At 46.7% G+C, this 25338-nt stretch overlaps 1 protein-coding gene across 12 annotated transcripts in view; it reads left to right on the top strand.

Moving 5' to 3' along the window:
- enpp2 (ectonucleotide pyrophosphatase/phosphodiesterase 2) overlaps window positions 1-25338 on the top strand; it is a 148872-nt gene that overhangs the window by 96792 nt on the left and 26742 nt on the right. For 9 of the 12 annotated variants that reach the window (XM_061776876.1, XM_061776875.1, XM_061776868.1 and 6 more), the window contains 3 exons: window positions 11933-12072; window positions 18043-18178; window positions 19864-19941. In XM_061776876.1, coding sequence (XP_061632860.1) covers window positions 11933-12072; window positions 18043-18178; window positions 19864-19941 — 354 coding nt within the window. The remainder of the gene's footprint in view (window positions 1-11932; window positions 12073-18042; window positions 18179-19863; window positions 19942-25338) is intronic. The other 3 variants (XR_009789032.1, XR_009789031.1, XR_009789030.1) reach the window with 1 other exon arrangement.

The raw sequence follows: 25338 nt of genomic DNA, 5'->3' as shown, positions 1-25338 counted from the left end.
TCAGAAGGAGCTACATTGTGTCTTTGTAGATCTAGAGAAAGCCTATGACAGAGTACCCAGAGAGGAACTGTGGTACTGCATGCGGAAGTCTGGAGTGGCAGAGAAGTATGTTAGAATAATACAGGACATGTACGAGGGCAGCAGAACAGCGGTGAGGTGTGCTGTCGGTGTGACAGAAGAATTTAAGGTGGACGTGGGACTGCATCAGGGATCAGCCCTGAGCCCCTTCCTTTTTGCAGTGGTGATGGATAGGCTGACAGATGAGGTTAGACTGGAATCCCCGTGGACCATGATGTTTGCAGATGACATTGTGATCTGCAGTGAAAGCAGGGAGCAGCTGGAGGAACAGTTAGAAAGATGGAGGCATGCACTGGAAAGAAGAGGAATGAAGATTAGCCGAAGTAAAACAGAATATATGTGCATGAATGAGAGGGGTGGTGGGGGAAGAATGAGGCTACAGGGAGAAGAGATGGCAAGGGTAGAGGACTTTAAATACTTGGGGTCAACCGTCCAGCGCAATGGTGAGTGTGGTCAGGAAGTGAAGAAACGGGTCCAAGCAGGTTGGAACGGGTGGAGGAAGGTGTCAGGTGTGTTATGTGACAGAAGAGTCTCTGCTAGGATGAAGGGCAAAGTTTATAAAACAGTGGTGAGGCCAGCCATGATGTACGGATTAGAGACAGTGGCACTGAAGAGAAAACAGGAAGCAGAGCTGGAGGTGGCGGAAATGAAGATGTTGAGGTTCGCTCTCGGAGTGACCGGGTTGGATAAAATTAAAAATGAGCTCATCAGAGGGACAGCCAAGGTTCGATGTTTTGGAGACAAAGTTAGAGAGAGCAGACTTCAATGGTTTGGACACGTCCAGAGGAGAGAGAGTGAGTATATTGGTAGAAGGATGATGAGGATGGAGCTGCCAGGCAAGAGAGCTAGAGGAAGACCAAAGAGAAGGTTGATGGATGTCGTGAGGGAAGACATGATGGCAGTTGGTGTTCGAGAGGAGGATGCAGGAGATAGGCTCTCATGGAAAAGGATGACGCGCTGTGGCGACCCCTAACGGGACAAGCCGAAAGGAAAAGAAGAAGAAGACCGTTGTGTAATTTGCATCTTTGTGTACTAAACAAAGATATATGCAACTGTTAACTCGGGTTGGGATTGATAAACTGATGCGACCGGATATCCAGTCGTAAAGACGAGAGATACGACTGTATCGGTAGCAAACAAAATCTGCCAGGAGTCTTTCAATACACAGTTTTAGGGCTGTGGTCCGGATATCGTGAGGTTAGGAATCGGTTGCCTGATGCTTTACTGTTTTCACCTCTTACAAAAAGTGCGACAGCTCTTGCACTGTGCGCCACTGATACGTATGTTTACAACCAAAAACAGCAGTGGTGTGGACGAGCGACACTACTAGTTTAACTTCTTTTCTCCAAAGCCGCACTATTTAAACATCAAATAGCTTTTCTGTCATAAAGTTACTTTCATGGTCACAGCGACAGCAAAGTAGCGTTCACAGACGGACCACCGGCAGTTTTAAAGAAATGCAACATCACGTTACGTACCTTCTTATCCGAAGTCCACCATCTACACTAAGGTTATTATTCATCCATCATCCATGCATCCATCCATCCATTTTCTTACGCTTATCTGAGGTCGGGTCGTGTGGGTAGTAGCTTTTGCAGGGAAGCCCAGACTTCCCTCTCCCCTGCCACTTCATCCAGCTCTTCCGGGGGGATCCCGAGGCGTTCCCAGGCCAGCCGGGAGACATAGTCTCTCCAGCATGTCCTGGGTCGTCCCCGGGGTCTCCTCCCAGTTGTTTTTTCGGTCATGACCCACAGCTCGTGACCATAGGTGAGGGTAGGAACGTAGATCGGGTGGTAAATTGAGAGCTTCACCTTTCGGTTTAGCTCCTTCTTCACCACAACAGACCGATACAAAGTACACATCACTGCAGACGCTGCACCGATCCGTCTGTCGATCTGGTGTACTGCTGTTCCATTCTTCCCTCACTCGTGAACAAGACCCCAAGATACTTGATCTCCTCCACTTGGCGCAGGGTCTCATACTCGACCTGGAGAGGGCACTCCACCCTTTTCTGACTGAGGACCATGGTGTCAGACTTGGAGTTTTTGATTTTCATCGCAACCGCTTCACACTCAGCTGCGAACCGCTCCAGTGAGAGCAGGAGATCAGAGCTTGATGAAGCCAAAAAAACCACATCATCTGCAAAAAGCAGAGATGCAATACTGAGGTCACCAAACCGGAGCTCCTCTACTCCTCGGTTGCGCCAAGAAATTCTGTCCATAAAAGTTATGAACAGAATTGGTGACAAAGGGCAGCCTTGATGGAGTCTAACCCTCACCGGAAACGAATCTGACTTACTGCCGGCAATGCGACCCAAACGCTGACACCAGTCGTATAGGGTCCCTATATACAGCCGGTATTAGTGGTTTCGGTACCCCATATTCCCGAAGCACCCCCAACAGGACTCCCCGAGGGACACAGTCGAACGCCTTCTCCAAGTCCACAAAACACATGTAAACTGGTTGGGCGAACTCCCATGCATCCTCGAGGACCCTGCCAAGGGTGTAGAGCTGGTCCACTGTTCCACGGTCAGGACGAAAACCACACTGCTCCTCCTGAATCTGAGATTCGACTTCCCGATGGACACTCCTCTCCAACACCCCTGAATAGACCTTACCAGGGAAGCTGAGGAGTGGAATGCCCTTGTTGTTGGAACACAACCGGGGGGACCACCACCCCAGTCTGCCAGTCCCCGATGTCCACGCGATACAGAGGCGTGTCAACCAGTACAACCCCACAACATCCAGTGCCTTTTGGAACTCCGGGCGAATCTCATCTACCCCTGGGGTCTTGCCACAGAGGATCATTGTAACCACCTCGGTGACCTCAGCCCCAAAGATAGTAGAGCCCACCTCAGAGAACCTAGACTCTGCTTCCTCATAGGAAGGCATGTTGGAGGAATTGAGGAGGTCTTTGAAGTATTCTCTCACCGCTCACAACGTCCTGAGTCGAGGTCAGCAGCACCCATCCCCACTATACAAAGTGTTGATGGTGCATTACTTCCCCCTCCTGAGACGCCGGATGGTGGACCAGAATTTCCTTGAAGCCGTCCGGAAATCACTCTCCATGACTTAACATGACTCCTCACATGTCTGAGTTTTCAACCTCACACACCAGCTCGGGCTCCTTCCCTGCCAGAGAGGACTGACTCACTGAAGGACTTAACAATACTTAAATAATATTTACAATGAACTTCAACGGACCAAACAAAGATTGATGTGGATATAGTATATATTACTTATTATATATAATATATATATATATATATATATATATATATATATATATATATATATATATATTTCAACTTGTTCTGTTGTCCGGACCGTGAGCTGGTTTAATGCGCTGCACAGCTGATGTCATGTAAATAAGTGCTTCTCCCCCCGTCAATCACCCACAGCTTTGGTTGGACGAAAACCACACTGCTCCTCCTGAATCTGAGATTCAACTACCCGATGGACCCTTCTCTCCAGCACCCCTGAATAGACCTTACAAGGGAGGCTGAGGAGTGTGATCCTCCTTTAGTTGGAACACACTCTCTGGTCCCACTTCCAAAAAAGGGGCACCACCACCCCAGTCTGTCAATCCAGAGGCAATATACCCGATGTCCACACGATGTTGCAGAGGCGTGTCAACCAAGACAGCCCCACAACATCCATTGCCTTTAGGAACTCTGGCCAGATCTCATCCACACCCGGGGTCTAGCCACCGCGGAGCTTTTTAACCAACTGTGTGTCATCTGCATAGCTATGATAGTCAAAATTAAAGTTCTGAAGAATTTAACCCAAGGGTAGCATATACAGGCTGAACATGAGGGGTCCAAGAGCTGACCCTTGAGGGACCCCATAGGTCATTGCCATTCGATGAGATTGAACGCAATGGTTACAAAATCCCTCGTTTCCTCCAGGGAGGACCTGAACCATTTAAGGACTGTTGTCCATGTTTCCAACCTGTTCAGCAGTATATTCTGATCTACTGTATCAAAAGCCGCACTGAGGTCCAACAAGACCAGAATTGACACCTTTTCTGAGTCAGTATTCAACCTTATATCATTTAGCACTTTGATAAGAGCAGTTTCTGTGCTGTGATGAGTTCGGAACCCTGATTGAAATTTGTCAAAAAGTCCATTTAAGTTCAAGAAATTGCTGAGTTTCTCAACAATCTTGGCTATGAAAGGGAGATTTGAGATGGGTCTTTAGCTTTCTAACATGGAAGCGTCCAGCGTTCATTTTTTTTTAGCAACGGCTTAATGGCAGGTACTTTACAAGCTTTTGGAAACTTGCCTGACTGAAGTGAGCAATTGATTATTTGCTGCAAATCAGCTCGCACAGACTTCGGCATAGCGTTGAAAAAGATTCGCAGATAAGGTTCTTCATGGGATGGTTCTTCACATCTTAGTGGATGGTGGTTTCAGGCGAGGGGGGATGGGAGCAAGATCTTGGCTTGATGTGCGTTGGATTCCAATATTGACAATTGTCTTTATCCTGTCCATCACACCTAGCAGAGAATTTAGGCTTGTACAGAGTGAGTTTTGCATTGGGCTTTGCTCCAATGGGCCAGGGAGGCGTGTGGGAGATTCAACGTGCTGGCTCCTCTCATTTGTCATTCTCCCCTCCTATTGTTTGGGTGACGCTGATGAATCCGTCTGCGCCTCGTGTTGCCTTATCTCCTGTTCCTCCGATTGTTTGGGAACAACTGCATCTTTTTGTCCTTCAGCCGTGTCACCAAGGCCAGTGTTTTATTTTTGGGCCGCTGATTGACGTACACAGTAAAAGATGTTGGCAGCCAATAAAGTAAAGTGTTCTGTAAATTGACTGTCTGTTGTACTAGAGCGGCTCCAACTACCGGAGACAAATTCCTTGTGTGTTTTGGACATACTTGGCAAATAAAGATGATTCTGATTCTGATAACTTAACCCCTTGTCTATTTAGACAGAAACCATCTGCCTCTGCAGAGGCGTGTCAACCAGGACAACCCTACAACATCCACAGCCTTGAGGAACTCCGGGCGAATATCATCCACCCCTGGGGCCTTGCCTTGTCGGTGGAATTGAGGAGGTCTTCGAAGTATTCTCCCCACCGGCTCACAACGTCCCGAGTCGAGGTCAGCAGCGCCCCATCCCCACTATACACAGTGTTGATGGTGGACTGCTTTCCCCTCCTGAGACGTCGGATGGTGGACCAGAATTTCCTCAAAGCCGTCTGGAAGTCTTTCTCCATGGCCTCACTGAACTCCTCCCATGCCCAAGTTTTTGCTTCAGCGACCACCAAAGCTGCATTCCGCTTGGCCAGCCGGTACCCAAAAAGGCCCGATAGGACTCCTTCTTCAGCTTGACGGCATCCCTCACCATTGGTGTCCACCAACGGGTTCGGGGATTGCCACCACGACAGGCACCGACCACCTTACGGCCACAGCTCCGGTCGGCTGCCTCAGCAATGGAGGCGCGGAACATGGTCCACTCGGACTCGATGTCCCCTGCCTCCCCCGAAACATGAGCAAAGTTCTGTCGGACGTGGGAGTTGAAACTCCTTCTGACAGGGGATTCCGCCAGACGTTCCCAGCAGACCTTCACAATACGTTTGGGCCTGCCACGTCGGACCGGCATCTTCCCCCACCATCGGAGCCAACTCACCACCAGGTGGTGATCAGTTGACAGCTCCGCCCCTCTCTTTACCCGAGTGTCCAAGACATGCGGCCGCAAGTCCGATGACACGACCACAAAGTCGACCTAGGGTGTCCTGGTGCCAAGTGCACGTGTGGACACCCTTATGCTTGAACATGGTGTTCGTTATGGACAATCTGTGACGAGCACAGAAGTCCAATAACAGAACACCGCTCGGATTCTGATCGGGGGGCCGTTCCTCCCAATCACGCCCTTCCAGGTCTCATTGTCATTGCCCACGTGAGCATTGAAGTCCCCCAGCAGAACGATGGTGTCCCCAGCGGGAGCGCTCTCCAGCACCCCCTCCAAGGACTCCAAAAAGGGTGGGTACTCTGAACTGGTGTTTGGTGCATAGGCACAAACAACAGTCAGGACCCGTCCCCCCACCCAAAGGCGGAGGGAGGCTACCCTCTCGTCCACCGGGGTAACCCCAACGTACAGGCGCCGAGCCGGGGAGCAATAAGTATACCCACACCTGCTCGGCGCCTCTCACCGTGGGCATCTCCAGAGTGGAAGAGAGTCCAACCCCTCTCGAGAGGACTGGTACCAGAGCCCAAGCTGTGCATGGAGGCAAGTCCGACTATATCTAGTCGGAACTTCTCGACCTCACACACCAGCTCGGGCTCCTTCCCTGCCAGTGAGGTGACATTCCACGTCCCTATCGCCAGCTTCTGTAGCCGGGGATCGAATCGCCAAGGTCCCCGCCTTCGGCCACCGCCCAGCTCACACTGCACCCGACCCATATGGCCCCTCCCACAGGTGGTGAGCCCATGGGAAGAGGGACCCACGTTACCCTTTCGGGCTGTGCCCAAGTTACCCTTCCAGGCGCTCTCCTTCGAGCCCCAACTCCAGGCCTGGCTCCAGAGGGGGGCCCCGGTGACCCGCGTCCGGGCAAGGGAAACCTGAGTCCATAATTTGTCTTCTTCATATGGGGTCTTTGAGCCGTGCTTTGTCTGGTCCCCCACCTTGGACCTGTTTGCCATGGGTGACCCTGCCAGGGGCATAAAGCCCCATACAACTTAGCTCCTAGGATCATTGGGACACACAAACCCCTCCACCACGATAAGGTGACGGCTCAAGGAGAGGCAGACAAAGATAACCCAAGTAAAATGTTTTTAAATGGTCGTTTTATTTATTAAGGAAATAATATATATATGCAAAGCTACCTGGCCCTGTGTGAAAAAGTAAGAGCCGCCCTAGATAAATCACATATTAACTGTGGCTAATCACATTTTTTGGTTCATTTTCATTTACAACGACTGATTACTTCCGGTCAAAAGGGGGTAGAGTAGCCAAATATTGTACTCAAGTAAGAATACTGTTACTTTAGAATAATATGACTCAAATAGAAGTAAAAATAATAACTTGAGTAAGTACTCAGTGAAAAAAACTACTAATTACTGACTAACTCGTAACTTCTGATTAATGTTTTAAATCAGAGCATGAGGAAAAGCAGGAACCAGACAAGGGTGTCCACTTTCACCAATGCTATTTCCAATATTCATTGAAGAAGAAGAAGAAGAAGAAGAAGAATCACCTTTTATTGTCATGAACATGCATGCATGCACACGAAATTTGTTCTCTGCATTTAACCCATCACAGTGAACACATACACATGTTAGTGGAACACACTGGAGCAGGGGGCAGCTGAAGCGCCCGGGGAGCATTTTTTTGGGGTATCAGTGTCTTGCTCAAGGACACCACAGCCGTAAGTCCAGGGGATGTTGGCGGATGGTCCAGTCGGGGTCTTGAACCTATGTCCCCCACGGTGGCAGGCGATGATCTTAACCACTTGCTACCGGTTTACCTCAGAGTGCTAATATTAAAGGTATCTGCTTGCCGGTGACAGAACACAATCCATTTGTATGTGGATTATATTCTTTATTTACAGAAACCCAAGTCATCTCATTGTTTCATTTTCACAATCATCAGATTACGCTACCAACTGGGCAAAATCAACAATACTCCTAATAACAGCAAACTCGTAGAATCCTGCAGATCAAATCCCAGATACCCCATTCCTATAAGAAACATTTAAGTATTTAGGTATTAATATTTTGCCAGAACTCACAGAGCTAACAAATCTAAATTACACACCACTTCTGGAAAAATTTCAGCTGACTTCGGAAACATCAAAACTAGGCAAGAGAAACCTAGTAAAAATAAAGTATGTGGGGTGTCTGTGAACAAATCGTAATTTAGTAACAACTCATTTTACGAACAGTACAACCACAACAATTCCTGAACAGTCATGTCACTCACATAACTACTTCTTCTTTTCCTTTCGGCTTGTCCCTTTAGAGGTCGCCACAGCGTGTCATCCTTTTCCATGTAAGCCTATCTCCTGCATACTCCTTTCGAACACCAACTGCCCTCATGTCTTCCCTCACGACATCCGTCAACCTTCTCTTTGGTCTTCCTCTAGCTCTCTTGCCTGGCAGCTCCATCCTCATCATCCTCTACCAATATACTCACTATTTCTCCTCTGGACGTGTCCAAACCATTGAAGTCTGCTCTCTCTAACTTTGTCTCCAAAACATCGAACCTCGGCTGTCCCTCTGATGAGCTCATTTCTAATTTTATCCAACCTGGTCACTCCGAGAGCGAACCTCAACATCTTCATTTCCGCCACCTCCAGCTCTGCTTCCAGTTGTCTCTTCAGTGCCACTATCTCTAATCCGTACGTCATGGCTGGCATCACCACTGTTTTATAAACTTTGCCCTTCATCCGAGCAGAGACTCTTCTGTCACATAACACACCTGACACCTTCCTCCACCCGTTCCATCCTGCTTGGACCTGTTTCTTCACTTCCTGACCACACTCACCATTGCTCTGGATGGTTGACCCCAAGTATTTGAAGTCCTCCACCCTTGCTATCTCTTCTCCCTGTAGCCTCACTCTTCCCCCACCACTCCTCTCATTCATGCACATATATTCTGTCTTACTTCGGCTAATCTTCATTCCTCTGCTTTCCAGTGCATGCCTCCATCTTTCTAACTGTTCCTCTACCTGCTCCCTGCTTTCACTGCAGATCACAATGTCATCTGCAAACATCTTGGTCCATGGGGATTCCAGTATAACCTCATCTGTCAGCCTATCCATCACCACTGCAAACAGGAAGGGGCTCAGGGCTGATACCTGATGCAGTCCCACCTCCACCTTAAATGTGTCTGTCACAGCTACAGCACACCTCACCACTGTTCTGCTGGAGATGTACGAGGACATGTCCTGTATTATTCTTACATACTTCTCTGCCTCTCCAGACTTCCGCATGCAGTACCACAGTTCCTCTCTGGGTACTCTGTCTCTCAAGGCAATTAATGCATCTGTGGAACTCTATCTAGGCATGAAACCATACTGTTGCTCGCAAATACTCACTTCTGTCTTGAGTCTAGCCTCCACTACTCTTTCCCATAACTTCTTTGTGTGGCTCATCAACTTTATTCCTCTATAGTTCCCACAGCTCTGCACATCACCCTTGTTCTTAAAAATGGACACCAGCAAACTTTTCCTCCATTCCTCAGGCATCTTCTCACGCATTAGAATTCTATTGAACAAGCTGGTCAAAAACTCCACAGCCACCTCTCCTCGATGCTTCCATACCTCTGCAGGAATGTCATCAGGACCAACTGCCTTTCCGTTTTTCATCCTTTTTAATGCCTTTCTAACTTCCCCCTTACTAATCATTGCCACTTCCTGGTCCACCACCTCTTCTAGTCTTCCTTTTCTCTCATTTTCCTCATTCATCAACTCCTCAAAGTATTCTTTCCATCTATCTAGCACACTACTGGCACCAGTCAACATATTTCCATCTGTATCCTTAATAACTCTAACCTGCTGCACATCCTTCCCATCTCTATCCCTCTGTCTGGCCAACCTGTATAGATCCTTTTCTCCTTCTTTCGTGTCCAACCTGGCATACATGTCATCATTGTTTGGCCTTTGCCACCTCTACCTTGGCCCTGTGTCGCATCTCAATGTATTCCTTTCGCCTCTCCTCGGTCCTCCCAGTGTCCCACTTCTTCTTACCTAACCATTTTCCTTGTATGATTTCCTGTACTGTGAGGTTCCACCACCATCCATCAGAGTCACCTTACACACCACCATCCTATGCTGTCTAGCCACACTCTCCCCTACCACAACCTTACAGTCAATAACCTCCTTCAGATTACATCGTCTGCACAAGATGTAATCCACCTGCGTGCTTCTACCTCCGCTCTTGTAGGTCACCCTATGTTCCTGCCTCTTCTGGAAAAAAGTGTTCACGACAGCCAATTGCATCCTTGTTGCAAAGTCTACCACCATCTGTCCCTTCAAGTTCCTTTCCTGGATGCCGTACTTACCCATCACTTCTTCATCACCCCTGTTTCCTTCACCAACATGTCCATTAAAATCTGCACCAATCATGACTCTCTCTCTGTCTGGGATGCTCAGACGTCTAACTCCTCCCAGAATTTCTCTTTCACCTCTCGGTCACATCCTACTTGTGGGGCATAGCCACTAATCACATTATACATAACATCCTCAATTTCAAGTTTCAGCCTCATCATTCGATCTGATACTCTTTTCACATTCAAGACATTCTTCGCCAACTCTTCTTTTAAAATAACCCCGACTCCATTTCTCTTCCCATCTACACCATGGTAAAATAATTTTAACCCTGCCCCTAAACTTCGAGCCTTACTGCCTTTCCACCTGGTCTCCTGGACACACAATATATCAACCTTTCTCCTAATCATCATGTCAACCAACTCCCGAGATTTTCCTGTCATAGTCCCAACATTCAAAGTCCCCACATTCAGTTCTAGGCTCTGTGCTTTCCTCTTCTCTTTCTGCCGAAGAACCCGCTTTCCACCTCTTCTTCCTTTGACTTCAACCCACAGTAGCTGAATTTCCAACGGCTCCCCGCAGGTTGACGGCGCCGGTGGCGGACGTTGTTAACCCAGGCCATGACCGATCCGGTATGGAATTCTTTGGATGAACGCTCATATTTGTTTGGCAAAGTTTTAAGCCGGATGCCCTTCCTGACGCAACCCTCTGCATTTATCCGGGCTTGGGACCGGCCTACAGTTTACACTGGCTTGTGCCCCCCATCGGGTCCACAATTAATATAAGACTACTATACAGCATCCCACTTTACTTCATATTGCCATGCATGATTTAACGGGGCCCATAAATTCACATGATGATGCCTTTTTTTTAATTATTATTTGTTTTTTACACAGTTCTAAATAATGTATTTAGTTCTAATTTGATTTATTACATATTTCAAAAGGCGGCACGGTGGACGACTGGTTAGAGCGTCAGCCTCACAGTTCTGAGGTGCGGGGTTCAATCCCCGTCCCCGCCTGTGTGGAGTTTGCATGTTCTCCCCGTGCCTGCGTGGGTTTTCTCCGGGCACTCCGGTTTCCTCCCACATCCCAAAAACATGCATGAATTGGAGACTCTAAATTGCCCGTAGGCATGACTGTGAGTGCGAATGGTTGTTAGTTTCTATGTGCCCCGCGATTGGCTGGCAACCAGTTCAGGGTGTACCCCGCCTCCTGCCCGATGACAGCTGGGATAGGCTCCAGCACTCCCGCGACCCTTGTGAGGATAAGCGGCTCAGAAAATGGATGGATGGATGGACATATTTCAAAAGCAGCTACATTGTGACCTAAAATTTGGATTCATTCCTTGTCTTAAATCACGTAACGAGGCATGTTTGGATTATTGAAAAAAGACTTTAGTTAAAACTCTAGTAAGTCTGGGAAACCACTAGCCACAGGGGTTGGTGAGCAAAAAAGTTAACATCAAGCCCTGTACTAAAGACAAAATGTATGACAGTGATAAAGCTTTGAAAGTGCAATAAACCAGAAATCCAAATCCAAATAATTCATCGAGTCATCTTGACTTTAATAACCACATCTGCATTGTGAAAAATGTAACCAAGCTGTGAATGTAGATGGTACTTATTTATCATATTCTATTTTTTAAAATTGGAAATCTACTGTTTTATATAATTTCATTGTACATTGCAGCCTGTCTGTTCCTGAACTGTATTATTTTTTTAGACAGTACGAATATGCCTTAAGGTCCGTCTGTAGTACAGTACCATGCCAAGTATTGCAATACGCACCACAGACCTTTTCATTGCTCTAATCCTATGATCTCTCTCTCTCTCATTTACTTTTGATTTATTTATTTTTTAGACAGTAGGAATATGCCATACGGTCGACCTGCAGTACAGTACAATACAAAGTATTCCATTCTGCACCAGACTGACTATATCTGTGGCTACAACGAGGATCTTGCAATGCCTCTCTGGACATCATACAGCGTGAGCTCACAGGTACTGTATATGTAATTTGTTTTTGCCAAAGTGAGTGTGGATAATACTTTTTGTTTGTCACTTCTTGTTTCACATCAGATCATTAAATATTAAGGTTATCATAGCATTTAATTAGAATAAGTAATAATGATTGTTTTACTGAAATTCTTATTATTTTAAGAGTATTTTGATGAGTGCCAAATAAAGCTTTAATCTTTTCAAACTTCCGGTTATGTCTATATCAAAGCAAGAATTATGTTGATTTAAACGGATGACCAACACAAATTGGGGCAAAGGCTGAGGTCAGTTTTGAAATCAGTTTAAATGTTTTTTTCAGCATATTCTTAAATTCATGAAATTATTTTCATTACTGCTGAGAATTTACAATTTGGCTGTGTGTGTATATTTGTTGACAGTTTTTGTTGTTAGTTTTTTTTTTAACACTTAAGAAACAAGCTTTTGTTAGTCCTGCAATGGGGTCCCGGGTTCAAATCTGCCCTTCCTGTGTTGAGTGTGCATGTTCTCCCCATGCCTGTGTGGGTTTTCTCCGGGTACTCCGGTCTCCTACCACATTCCAAAAAGGTTAAGTGAAGACTAAATTGCCCGTAGGTGTGAATGTTAGTGTGAATGATTGTCTATATGTTCCCCGTGATTGGCTGGCAACCAGTTCAGGGTGTACCCTGCCTCTCGCCAGCAGTCAGCTGGGATCTGCTCCAGCATATCCACAACTCTAGTGAGGATAAGAGGTGTAGAAAATGGATGAATGGAAGGTATTACGACTGAGGAGAATGAGAACAGCAGTGTATGTGGTAACAACACATGAATAAATATTATATGCAGATTAATGTAAAGTAAATGGGTACTACATATATACAGAAAAGAAAGGGAACAGCAGCAATAGTCAGCACCATTCCATATGGCAGGGATCTTAAATTAAAATTCGAGGGGGTCCAGTTATAAGTTTTCTCAGGCAAAAGGACTGAACCTCAAAAATGTTTTATTGCGTAGCCGACTTGCCAAACAAAATAAAAATTCGAGGGAGTCCAGTTGCAAGTTTTCTCAGGCAAAAGGTCTGAACCGCAAAATATTTGGATTGCGTAGCCGACTTGCCAAACAAATTCAAATTGCACATTTACTTTTCCTTCTCACATTAATTTGTTGTTTTGCAAATAGGATATTTTGTTTTCTGTGGAAAAAAAATATTTTGATCCGACTAAAGGATGACAATGCATTAACATATCTCACACAATAATTCTATCCCCTAAAAAGTGATTTTTCAGCACACATCAAAACCCTTAAAACATCCTCCACCCATTATTACTGGAGCCTATTCCAGCTATCATTGGGCAGGAGGCGGGGTACACCCTGAACTGGTTGCCAGCCAATCGCAGGGCACATGCAAACAAACAACCATTCGCACTCACATTCTCACCTCCAGCCATTCAGAGTCGTCAAATAACCTACCACGCATGTGTTTGGGATGTGGGAGGAAACCGGAGTACCCGGAGAAAGCCCACGGAGGCACGGGGAGAACATGCAAACTCCACACAGGCGGGGCCGGGGACTGAACACGGTCCCCAGAACTGTGAGGCAGACGCTCTAACCAGTCTAACAGTTAACATTTAAATACAAAGAAAAACAATAATTTAAAGGTCCCTGCTATCAGATCAGATCTTTGATGGCCTTTTATCAAGTTTGTAGGATAATTTGGTTTGAAAAGGGCCAGAACGGCATGATGCACAGGATAAGGATACGCCAGTTTGTATCCCCCAACCGAGCGTATGTCGTCGTTGTGTCCCTGGACAACTTAACCCACATTGCCCATGAATAGATATGGCGGAATGTTCAGTGGTGGTCGGATAGGTCGTAGGGGCAGAATGGCAGCCACACTTCGATCAGTAGCTTACTATCATTATGGTGTGACTGTGGAGTGAATGAATGTGTGAAATTGTCAAGTGTCTTTGAGTAGCATGAAAAGCGCTATATAAGTGTAATGCATTATTATCATTTTTATTATTATTATAGAAAGTCATTTTTTCCAGCTATTCGAGTTGGTCTTTTCTTTTTGGCAGTTGAAAGGGCCAGATTTCTCATTAAAATGTGACATGTAAATGACCCCTCACATTATTCTGTTGGAGGAGTTTGTGTGTCCCAATGGTCCTAGGAGCTAAGTTGTCTGGGGCTTTATGCCCCGCACAGTCGCCCATGGCAAACAGTTCCTCGGATGAGGGACCAGACAAGGCACTGCTGAAAGACCCCTTTATGATGAGAAATATATTTGGGGCTCTTTTTTCCTTACCTGGACGCGGGTCACTGGGGTCCGCCTCTGGAGGTAGGGCTTGATGGCGAGCACCTGGTAGCCTGGTACAGCCCAAAGAGGCAACGTGGGTCCCCCTTCCCATTGGCTCATCACCGGTGGGAGGAGCCAAGGGGTCAGGTGCAGCCCCCCTGATCTGAACTCAAGTGGTGCCTTGTAATTGGACTTCTGTGCTTGTCACGGCCTGTTCATAACCAACACCATCAGAGTCCGACATAAACAGTGGTCTAGGGTCACTACTGCCACTGCGTCGGACCACCAACAATGTATAGACACTGGCCCGCTCGGGCCATTAGCATTTCTAAGTCACTGAATATTGTCGGCCGTCGAAAATGGCCCAAAACTGCACTTTCAGTGTCGATTTGAAATTCTTTTATCACCGAAACATCCCATCCAAGACAGGATGTTGTGATGACGCAAGAAGAAACCACGACCAGCACCACCTGACTGGATAAACGGGTACGCAATTTTTATTTTTATTTTTTAAAACCTTTCCTGTCCAGCTGCATGGCCTTGCAGAATGGTGGATCTGTATGCCTTTGTGCTGGAACAGTTTTGTCGTGCAACAGGGGAGTTTGAAATACTCCCTCTGCTTAATTTTGAATTGTTTTTTAAATTATTCTGTTTATTGAAAATGTAGCCGGACAGAAAAGGTTTTTAGGGGACAGACGGGGACAGAGTGGACAAGGGCACTAGGGGTGAGAACCACAGCAGAACAACAGTGAGACAGTCTAGATATTTAAACACAAGTAACATTACAACAATTATTTGTAGATTGGCGAGTGAGGGTGGAGGGGGGACACCCGGTGAGGACATGCACTAACTAACCAAGAGAACCAGATAAGACAGGACAGAAAAGGGTAGGACAGCATGTGTGAAAATAAGGAAGGCAGTGCTACTGTCGAGTGGTGCAGTGGGATTCTTTTTTCGTGTCTAAACACCTGTAAGAACCTAGTTAGTCAGTTAGTATAACCTGTGTTGTTATAAGTGACCCCAGCACAAGTAATTAAAGTCTCTCGTGTTTCTATCGAACTTATTAGTGAATGAACACCATATCACATGCATGTTAATCAACTGGTGTACTGAGTTGCTGAGCTGGCGGGCTCTTCTATCCCTGGGGTTAAGGTCACCAAGGTCGTTAAAAGCTCCCCTGTGGCAGGGCCTCAGGGATGGATGAGATCCGCCCAGAATGCCTAAAGGCTCTGGATGTTGTGGGGCTGTCCTGGCTGACACGTCTCTGCAACATCGCATGGACATCGGGAACATTGCCTCTGGATTGGCAGACCGAGGGGGTGGTCTCCCTTTTTAAGAAGGGGGACCGGAGGGAGTGTTCCAATACACGGGGATACACTCCTTAGCCTCCATGGTAAGGTATATTCAGGAGTTCTGGAGTGTATCCGGCAGATTCAGGAGGAGCAGTGTGTTTTTTGTCCTGGCCGTGGAACAGGGGACTAGCGCTAAACCCTCAGCAGGGTCCTCGAGGATGCATGGGCGTTTGCCCAACCAGTCTTCATGTGCTTTCTGGACTAGGGGGAAGGCATTCGACCATGTACTCCATGGGGTCCTGTTGAGGGTGCTCCGGCAGAATGGGATACCAGGCCCCTAATAGGGGCTGTTTGGTCCCTGTATGACCGGTGTCAGAGTTTGGTCAATAAGTCGGATTCGTTTCCAGCCAGGGTTGGACTCAGCCAAGGTTGTCCTTTGTCACCAGTTCTGTTAATAACTTTGAGATATAGAATTTCAAGGCTTTGAGGGGTAAATTTTGGTGGCCTCTGGATTGCATCTCTGCTTTTTGGAGATTATCTGGTTCTGTTGGCTTCATCAATCCATGATCTCCAACTCTCACCGGAGCGGTTCACAACCAAGTTTGAAGCGGTTGGGATGAAAATCAGCACATCCAAATCATAGTCCTCAGTCGGAAAAGGTTGGCGTGCCCTCTTTAGGTTGGGAATGAGATCCTTCCCCAAGTGGAGGGGTTCAAGTACCTTGGGGTCTTGTTGACGAGTGAGGGAAGAACGGAATGGGAGATTGACAGGGGGAACGGTGCAGCATCTGTGGTGATGCAGACTCTGTATTGGTCTGTCATTGTAAAGAAGGAGCTGAGCTGAAAAGAAAAGCTCTCGATTTGCGGGTTCATCTATGTTCCTACCCTCACCTATCGTCACAAGCTGTGGGACATGACCAAAAGAATAAGATATCTTGTTCTTTCGGTTACAACCCACAGCTCGTGACCGAAAGAACAAGATTGCGGATACATCCATCCATCCATCCATTTTCTGAGCCGCTTCTCCTCACGAGGATCGCGGGCGTGCTGGAGCCTATCCCAGCTGTCATCGGGCAGGAGGCGGGGTACACCCCTGAACTGGTCGCCAGCCAATCGCAAGGCACATAGAAACAAACAACCATTCGCACTCACAGTCATGCCGACGGGCAATTTAGAGTCTCCAATTCATGCATGTTTTTGGGATGTGGGAGGAAACCGGAGTGCCCGGAGAAAACCCACGCAGGCACGGGGAGAACATGCAAACTCCACACAGGCGGGGCCGGGGATTGAACCCGGGTCCTCAGAACTGTGAGGCTGACGCTCTAACCAGTCGTCCACCGTGCATTGCGGATACAAACAGCCGAAATTATTTTCCTCTGTAGGGTGGCTGGATGGATGGATGGATGGATGGATGCATAGCTGAAAATGAACTTAGCTCTGATGGGATCACTCATCTTCCCCAATTTTAATATGGAAAATACCTTGGTTCTGATTGGTCCATGTCACAGTGTCTGTGAGCATCTAGATTCTAGAAGCTTGGGACGGTCAAGAGTTTGATCGCGGGACTTGAACTCAACCCGCATTCGCTTAATTTGCGCCACATCGATGTACTTCCCCCACCTCGATCCTCTTCAGGGGATGTTGTGGCCACGCACAGCACTCTGTCACCGGATGCGAGTACGCTGACGAGGAACGAGGCGGGGGAAGTACATCGATGTGGCGCAAATTAAGCGAAGGCATGATGAACATAGGAATGATTTTGAAACACAATTTGGATTGTTCGCCCAATAATAGGGAACATGATCTGAAAGGCGATCACAAGGTGAGTGAAAATTAAAAGAGAGGAGGATACTGTATTTTGTGGTTGCGCTCATCATCTGCTTGCTCCCATTCATAGCAATTGAACCTGCTTGCGACTGTGACCGCGAGCTTTGCTATTTAATCCACTAATGTTACATTAAAAATTAGAAGTATATTGTAGTTAAGTATTGTTTAAGCCACACAGTTATGGAAACTTCCACAATGGAGTTGGGATTAACTTTCTGAAGAATATTTGATTTTCATTTGAGAGAATGCCGCAAGTGTGTTCAGCTGTTAAATCTGCCCAAGGTGACTACTTTAATGAGTCAAAGGTTTAGAATACATTTTTGATGACATGATTTCATTTGGAACTTGAGTAGTTTTTTTTGTTCTGTGCGTTCATTTAGAGTAAAAGGGGAAAGTGAACTGCATAAATTTCAATTTTAAAAAAGCTGGAAAAATTGGGGTGTTCTAAAACGTTTGACCAGTAGTGCAAGTGAATGTGAACAGATGCAACAAAAAGCAAGAGGAATCTTATCTCTAACTATAATAATAGTAATAATAATACACACGTGATACTTCAAACATGGTCCTCGATGTGGTCGTTCAGGTTGAAGTGTCTGCTTTGCCTGAAGTGCTGACCAACTGTGTTCGGCCAGATGCCAGAGTCCGATCAGCCTTCGCCCAGTCCTGTACAAACTCCAAGGCAGAAAAACATATCACGTACGCCTTCCTATACCCACCGCGTAAGTGAAAAGGTTATTCTACTTTAGAAACTGAAAGAGCAACTATTTGAATAAGCTTTCATTATTGTAAATCATTGATGCGATTGCTAAATGTGTTGCCAAGTCCTTCTTAGCGCAGGTACAGTATATCCAAATTTGAGTCATGGCTGTTAACATGAATGCAACTAAATTGCTCAAGTACGAGTGAACGCCGAGTTAAAATACATTACAATATGTCGATTAAATTGTTGGAACACCTGAAAAATAGTCCTCCAAAAATGGCAGAACATTTGTGGTTTATTTTCCCTCTTCTGGTTATACAAATTTGGCTGCAGTTAACAATACTGCAAACCACACCAATAAGAATAAACATATTGTTCAATTAAAATCTTTGACAGTATCACAGCTAAAAAGCATATATTGTATATAAATTGACATTTTAGGGTTATGAGAAGCCAAAACATAGATATTTGCAGAAAGATGTATGAAAAGAAATAGGTTATATAGAATAAAGTGATAAATGTCATAATAGATGAAACAATTTTTGGATTTTTTATTAATGGAAATATGCATGTCATGTCATTTTTAACTGCCTTGTAATGTCTCTTTTGTTAGCCTGTTGCCAAGATGTTAGATTGATTGCTTCAGATTCTTATATCTGTATATACAGTATATAAAGTATTCTCTCGCTTGCCTTGACTACATTCGATTCCCAATCCATCGGGTTCAATATGACGTCGGTCCACCCTTTGCAGCTATAACAGCTTCAGCTCTTCTGGGAAGGCCGTCCACAGGGTTAAGGAGTGTGTTTATGGGAATGTTGGACCATTCTTCCAGAAGCACATTTCTGAGGACACACTGAAGTTGGACGAGAAGGCCGAGCTCTAATTCATCCCAAAGGTGTTATATCGGGTTGAGGTCAGGATTCTGTACAGGCCAGTCAAGTTCATCCACACCTAGCTCTCTCATCCATGTTTTTATGGACCTTGCTTTTTGCAATGGTGCCACGTTAGAAACGGAAGAACTGTTCCCACAAAGTTGGGAGCGTGAAATTGTCCACAATATTGGCTCCTTAGTTCCAGCAGTTGAGCTGGGCAGCGGCCCTAAGGCAGGGAAGGAGCCCAAGCTATGTATGTAGAGCCAGGCACTGTGTGACGTCACCTCACAAATGCATTTCTGGATGAATAGTGAAAAATCCCCCACACACACACTCCTAAACCTTGTGGAGAGCCTTTTCAGAAGAGTTCAAGCTGTTATAGCTGTAAAAGGTGGACCAATGTAATATTCAAACCCACGGACTAAGAAGGGGATGTCACTTCAGACCATAAAGTATGTGAGTCAAGACAGGTAAGTGAATACTTTTGGTATATACACACACACACACACACAGCTCTTATGCCTTTACGCCGGTAGCTCATGTGCCCGAACGCTATTAGCCATTAGATTGTGGAGGCGCTCATCATGTCACCAATCAAAATATATTGCGATCCTCCATACTTAGTGTATACGGAGCATAATGAATGAAATATGATGTTATTAGATCGTTGTTTTTGAGTTTTAATATTCGTGTGGCCTTTGACACTGAAACACAGTAGTGCAATCAAACAATGCTTTCAGAAAATATGTTTAATTCTGTATTAAATAGTTGATTTCAGTTTCAAATTATGATATTGTTATTTGTTCAAATGTATTTTCTATTTTGACAGAATTATCTACAGGCATCGACAAAAAATATGAAGCTGTGTTCATAACCAACACTGTTCCTATGTATCCTGCATTCAAGAGTAAGACTCTCGTTCAGCATAACCTGTACACTTCCTTCCCAAAGTAATTGAACATTGAGGCCAATTTATTTATTTTTGCTGTAGACTGAAAACATGTTTTTTTTTGTTTTTTTTTTACATCAGTTGATAAATATGGCATATGTAATATAACATTTTTTACTTCTCTGGTGTTTGCATCTGAAACTGATACGCAAGAAGAGTCTTTCATGTGAGCAAAAAATATTGGAATATTTGTTGCCCAGTAGTATCCGATTACATTCCAACCGCTTAATGTATACACTGAGTTTCAGATTTGGGTATTGCATGTGAAGACTGCATTTATGCTAGTTAGAGGAGTAACCAATATGAAAAGCAATGAGAAAACTAACTAGTCAAACTGGAAGCTGAGAATCAGCCATGACACAAACCACCAACTGAAGAAACCACTGGTCTATTATGTATCATACATTGAACGGGTAAATCAAGTAAAAGAGCAGCACTTGATAACGGAAACATTTTGAGAACTAAAAAGAAAGACACTCAAAGAATTTTTCGTGACATCAGGGTAAAGGTAAAGGAAGTACAAGTCAAGGTATCACAATGTACTGTTTTCAGACGATTTAGTAGTCCAAGTACAGAGGTTAAATTAGAATATGCAAACCACTCATTAGCCACACAAATAGGAAAGCTTGGCTATAATTACTAGGTTTACATTTCCCCATGAGAGCAACCACAGAAAGTATGCTTGCCTTAAATGCAGTCACATTCTTCCCACCAAACCTGAGCATTTACACAATGGCATTATGAGATGTACAGTAGCAGATGATGCTCAAATTCAATCTAACATTTGAAAAAAGCCAGTTGTCTATCGTGCCATTCAGCTTTGGAAGAGCTGCCCCCTCCACAAAGGATAATCTAACGAGTTCGCATTCAAATACCATTCAAGAATGCATATGTGATCTTAGACTTACTGAGCTCCTCCTGTGTATTTCTACACATTGCGCAGTTCTTTTTGCACCATTTTTAAGTCGTTCTTCAATGTTCTTCTCCAATTGTTCCGTGGTCGGCCTCGTTTTCTTTTCCCATCTTGGGGTGGGTAATTGTTGTTTTTACATGGCGGCTGTTAGGCAGTCGCAAAATGTGTCCTGCTAATTTAGGGCGACAGATTTTCGTGGAGTGGTCTGGACTTTGCTCTTTGCAGGATTACGTGATTTCTGTACCTCACTTTCAATATTCTTCGAAGACATTCACTGGCGTTGAGGGCAGTAGGCACAACAATGGAATAGTACAGGCGTATTTTAGTTGCTGAAGGAATTGTTGGTCTTGATCAGATATTATTGATTCTTCTGAAGACAGAAGCTGCTTTACGAAGTCTAAAATTGACAAAAGTCAACATCGCCGCTTTTGTTAATCATACTACCCAAATACACGGGCAGCCGTGGCCCAATGGTTAAGATCATCGCCTGCCACCGTGGGGGACCTAGGTTCAAAACCCCGACTGGAGCATCCGCCAACATCCCCCGGACTCACGGCTGTGGTGTCCTTGAGCAAGACACTGATACCCCGAAATGCTCCCCGGGCGCTTCAGCTGCCCCCTGCTCCAGTGTGTTCCACTAACATGTGTATGTGTTCACTGTGATGGGTTAAATGCAGAGAACAAATTTCGTGTGCATGCATGCATGTTCATGACAATAAAAGATGATTCTTCTTCTTCTTCTTCTTCTACCATTTGAACTGGCTGCTGTGGCACATTGACAGGGTTGTGCTGACTGTTCCAAGTCAAATGTTGTGAAATGTGTTGGCTGATTGAGGGTTTCTTTGAAATGTTCCAACCATCTGGCATTCTGTTCTTCGGCCATCAGGAGTTTGTTCTTGATTGGCATTCTGGTATTGCTTCTAACGCCGGTCAACTCCCGAACAATGCGATAGAGCGTTTTAACAGTGTGCTTCCTTGCTGCTGCTTCTGCCTCACTTCCTTTTCTCTCCAGCCATTCTTTTTTGTCTGCTCTGCAACTCTGCTTGACCATGCGATCCAACTTCCTGGACTCGGGTATTACTCTTTCAAGTGCTTTTTTTTTTTTTTTTTTTTTTGCTTCCTTTGATCTTTCTGCATGCATGTACTTTCCTGAATCCATTTTCCTCTCGTGTTCCTCTTCTCCTTCCAATTGTGGTATCAGCATTTTTTTTTCAGTGTTTCCTTGAATTAGGACCACAGTTCTCCTTGATATTGTTGTTGTTGTAAGATTTTAACTCTATTTGCAATCTCGAGTTTGGACGCTGATGCATGATTAGCAGCTGAGCAATAATCCAGTCTGACAATTATAGACTTATGACTGGTTTGTTTTCTCTTCTGTTTTGCTCAGTTGAATGAATGATGAACAAGACCCCAACATACTTGAATTCCTCCACCTGGGCCAGGTTCTCATCCCCGACCTGGAGAGGGCACTCCACCCTTTTCCAACTGAGGACCATGCTCTCAGATTTGGAGGTGCTGATTCTCATCCCGGCGGCACGGTGGACGATTGGTTAGAGCGTCTGCCTCACAGTTCTGAGGTCCGGGGTTCAATCCCCGGCCCCGCCTGTGTGGAGTTTGCATGTTCTCCCCGTGCCTGCGTGGGTTTTCTCCGGGCACTCCGGTTTCCTCCCACATCCCAAAAACATGCATGCTAGGTTAATTGACGACTCTAAATTGCCCTTAGGTGTGAAGGTGAGTGCGACTGGTTGTTTGTTTGTATGTGCCCTGCGATTGGCTAGCAACTGGTTCAGGGTGTACCCCGCCTCCTGCCCGATGATAACTGGGATAGGCTCCAGCACGCCCGCGACCCTAGTGTGGAGAAGCGGCTCAGAAAATGGATGGATGGATGGATTCTCATCCCAGCCGCTTCACACTCGGCTGTGAACCGCTCCAGTGATTGTTGGAGATTACGGATTGATGAAGCCAATCGAACCACATCGTCTGCTAAAAGCAGAGATGCAATACTGAGGCCACCAAACCGGACCACCTGCGCAGAGAAATTCTGTCCATAAAAGATATGAACAGAATCGGTGACAAAGGACAGCCTTGGCAGAGTCCAACCCTCACCGGAAACGAGTCCGACTTACTGCCAGTAATGCGCACCAAATTCTGACACTGGTCGCACAGGGACCGAACAACCCTTATCAGGGGGTTCGGTACCCCATACTCCTGAAGCACCCCACACAGGATTCCCCAAGGGACATGGTCGAACGCCTTCTCCAAGTCCACAAAACACATGTAGACTGGTTGGGCGAACTCCCATGCATCCTCGAGGACCCTGCCGAGGGTGTAGAGCTGGTCCACTGTTCCACGGCCAGGACGAAAACCACATTGCTCTTTCTGAATCTGAGATTTGACTTCCCTCCTCTCCAGCACTCCTGAATAGACCTTATCAGGCTGAGGAGTGTGACGCCTGTAGTTGGAACGCAGCCTCTGGTCCCGCTTCTTAAAAAAAGGGACCACCACCCCAGTCTGCCAATCCAAAAGCACTGTCCCCGATGTCCACGCGATGTTGCAGAGGCGTGTCAACCAGGGCAGCCCAACAACATCCAGAGCCTTTAGGAACTCCGGGCGAATCTCATCCACCCCCGGGGCCTTGCCACCGAGGAGCTTTTTAACCACCTCGCTGACCTCAACCCCAGAGATAGGAGAGCCCACCTCAGAGACCCCAGACTCTGCTTCCCAATTCCCATGTCGGTGGAATTGAGGACGTCTTGGAAGTATTCTCCCCACCGGCTCACAATGTCCCAAGTCAAGGTCAGCAGTGCCCCATCCTCACTATACACAGTGTTGATGGTGCACTGCTTTCCCCTCCTGAGACGCCCGACGGTGGACCAGAATTTCCTCGAAGCTGTCCGGAAATTGTTCTCCATGGCCTCACCAAACCCCTGCCATGTCCAAGTTTTTGCCTCAGCGACCACAAAAGCTGCATTCCGCTTGGCCAGCCAGTAGCATCAGCTGCTTCAGGAGTCCCACAGGCCAAAAAGGCCCGATAGGACTCCTTCTTCAGCTTGATGGCTTCCCTCACCGCTGGTATCCACCAACGGGTTTGGGGATTGCCGCCAAGACAGGCACTGACTACCTTACGTCCACAGCTCCAGTCGGCCACCTCAGCAATGGAGGTGCGGAACATCATCCACTCGGACTCAATGTCCTCCACCTCCCCCGGGACTTGGGTGAAGTTCTGCCGGAGTTTGGAGTCGAAACTCCTTCTGACGGGATTCTGCCAATCGTTCCAAGCAGTCCCTCATAATACGTTTGGGCCAGCCAGGTCGGACCGTTATCTTCCCCCACCATTGGAGCTGGTTCACAGCTCCGCCCCTCTCTTCACCCGAGTGTCCCAAGATATGTGGCCGCAAGTCTGATGACACGACCACAAAGTTGATCATCGAAATGCGATCTAGGGTGTCCTGGTGCCAAGTGCACGTGTGGACACCCTTATGCTTGAACACGGTGTTCGTTATGGACAATCCGTGGTAAGCACAGTAGTCCAATTACAGAGCACCACTACAGTTTTGATCGTGGGGGGGAGGGGGGGTGGGGGTGTGCATAGGCACAAACAACAGTCATGACCATCCCCCACCCGAAGGCGAAGGGAGGCTACACTCTCGTCCACCGGGGTGATGTACAGGTGCCGAGCCGGGGGACAATAAGTATACCTACGCCTTTCACCGTGGGCAACTCCAGAGTGGAAGAGAGTCCAACCCCTCTCAAGAAGACTGGTACCAGAGCCCAAGGCATGTGTGGAGGCGAGCCCGGCTATATCTAGTCGGAACTTCTCAACTTCACACACCAACTCGGGCTCCTTCCCTCCCAGAGAGGTGACATTCCACGTCCCTAAAGCCAGCTTCTGTAGCCAAGGATCGCCAAGGTCCTCGCCTTCGGCCACCTCCGACCACCTGACCCCTATGGCCCCTCCCACAGGTGCTGAGCCCATGGGAAGGGGGACCCATGTTGCCCTTTCGGGCTGTGCCCGGCCGGGCCCCAATGGGTGCGGGCCTGACCACCAGGCGCTCGCCTTCGAGCCCCACCTCAAGGCCTGGCTCCAGAGGGGGCCCCCGGTGACCCGTGTCCGGGCAAGGGAAACCTATGTCCATTTATTTTATTCATCATAGGGGTTTTTGGAGCCATAACCTTTCTTAGGACCTGTTTCCCATGGGTGACCATGGGTGTGAAGCCCCAGAAAACTTAGCTCCTAGGATCATTGTGACACACAACCCCCTCCACCACGATAAGATGATGGCTCATGGAGGGCTTCCTCCTACATTCCTACGTTCCTACCCTCACCTATGGTTACTAGCTGTGGGTCGTGACCGAAAGAACAAGAGCCAGGTTACAAGCGGCCAAAATGAGTTTCCTCCACAGGGTGTCCGGGTCCTTAGAGATAGGGTGAGAACCCCGGG

Source organism: Phyllopteryx taeniolatus, chromosome 6, assembly GCF_024500385.1.
Source record: "Phyllopteryx taeniolatus isolate TA_2022b chromosome 6, UOR_Ptae_1.2, whole genome shotgun sequence".
Classification (NCBI taxonomy): Eukaryota; Metazoa; Chordata; class Actinopteri; order Syngnathiformes; family Syngnathidae; genus Phyllopteryx; species Phyllopteryx taeniolatus.
Note: the sequence above shows the minus strand (reverse complement) of the source record. Positions and strands in the feature narration are given on the sequence as shown.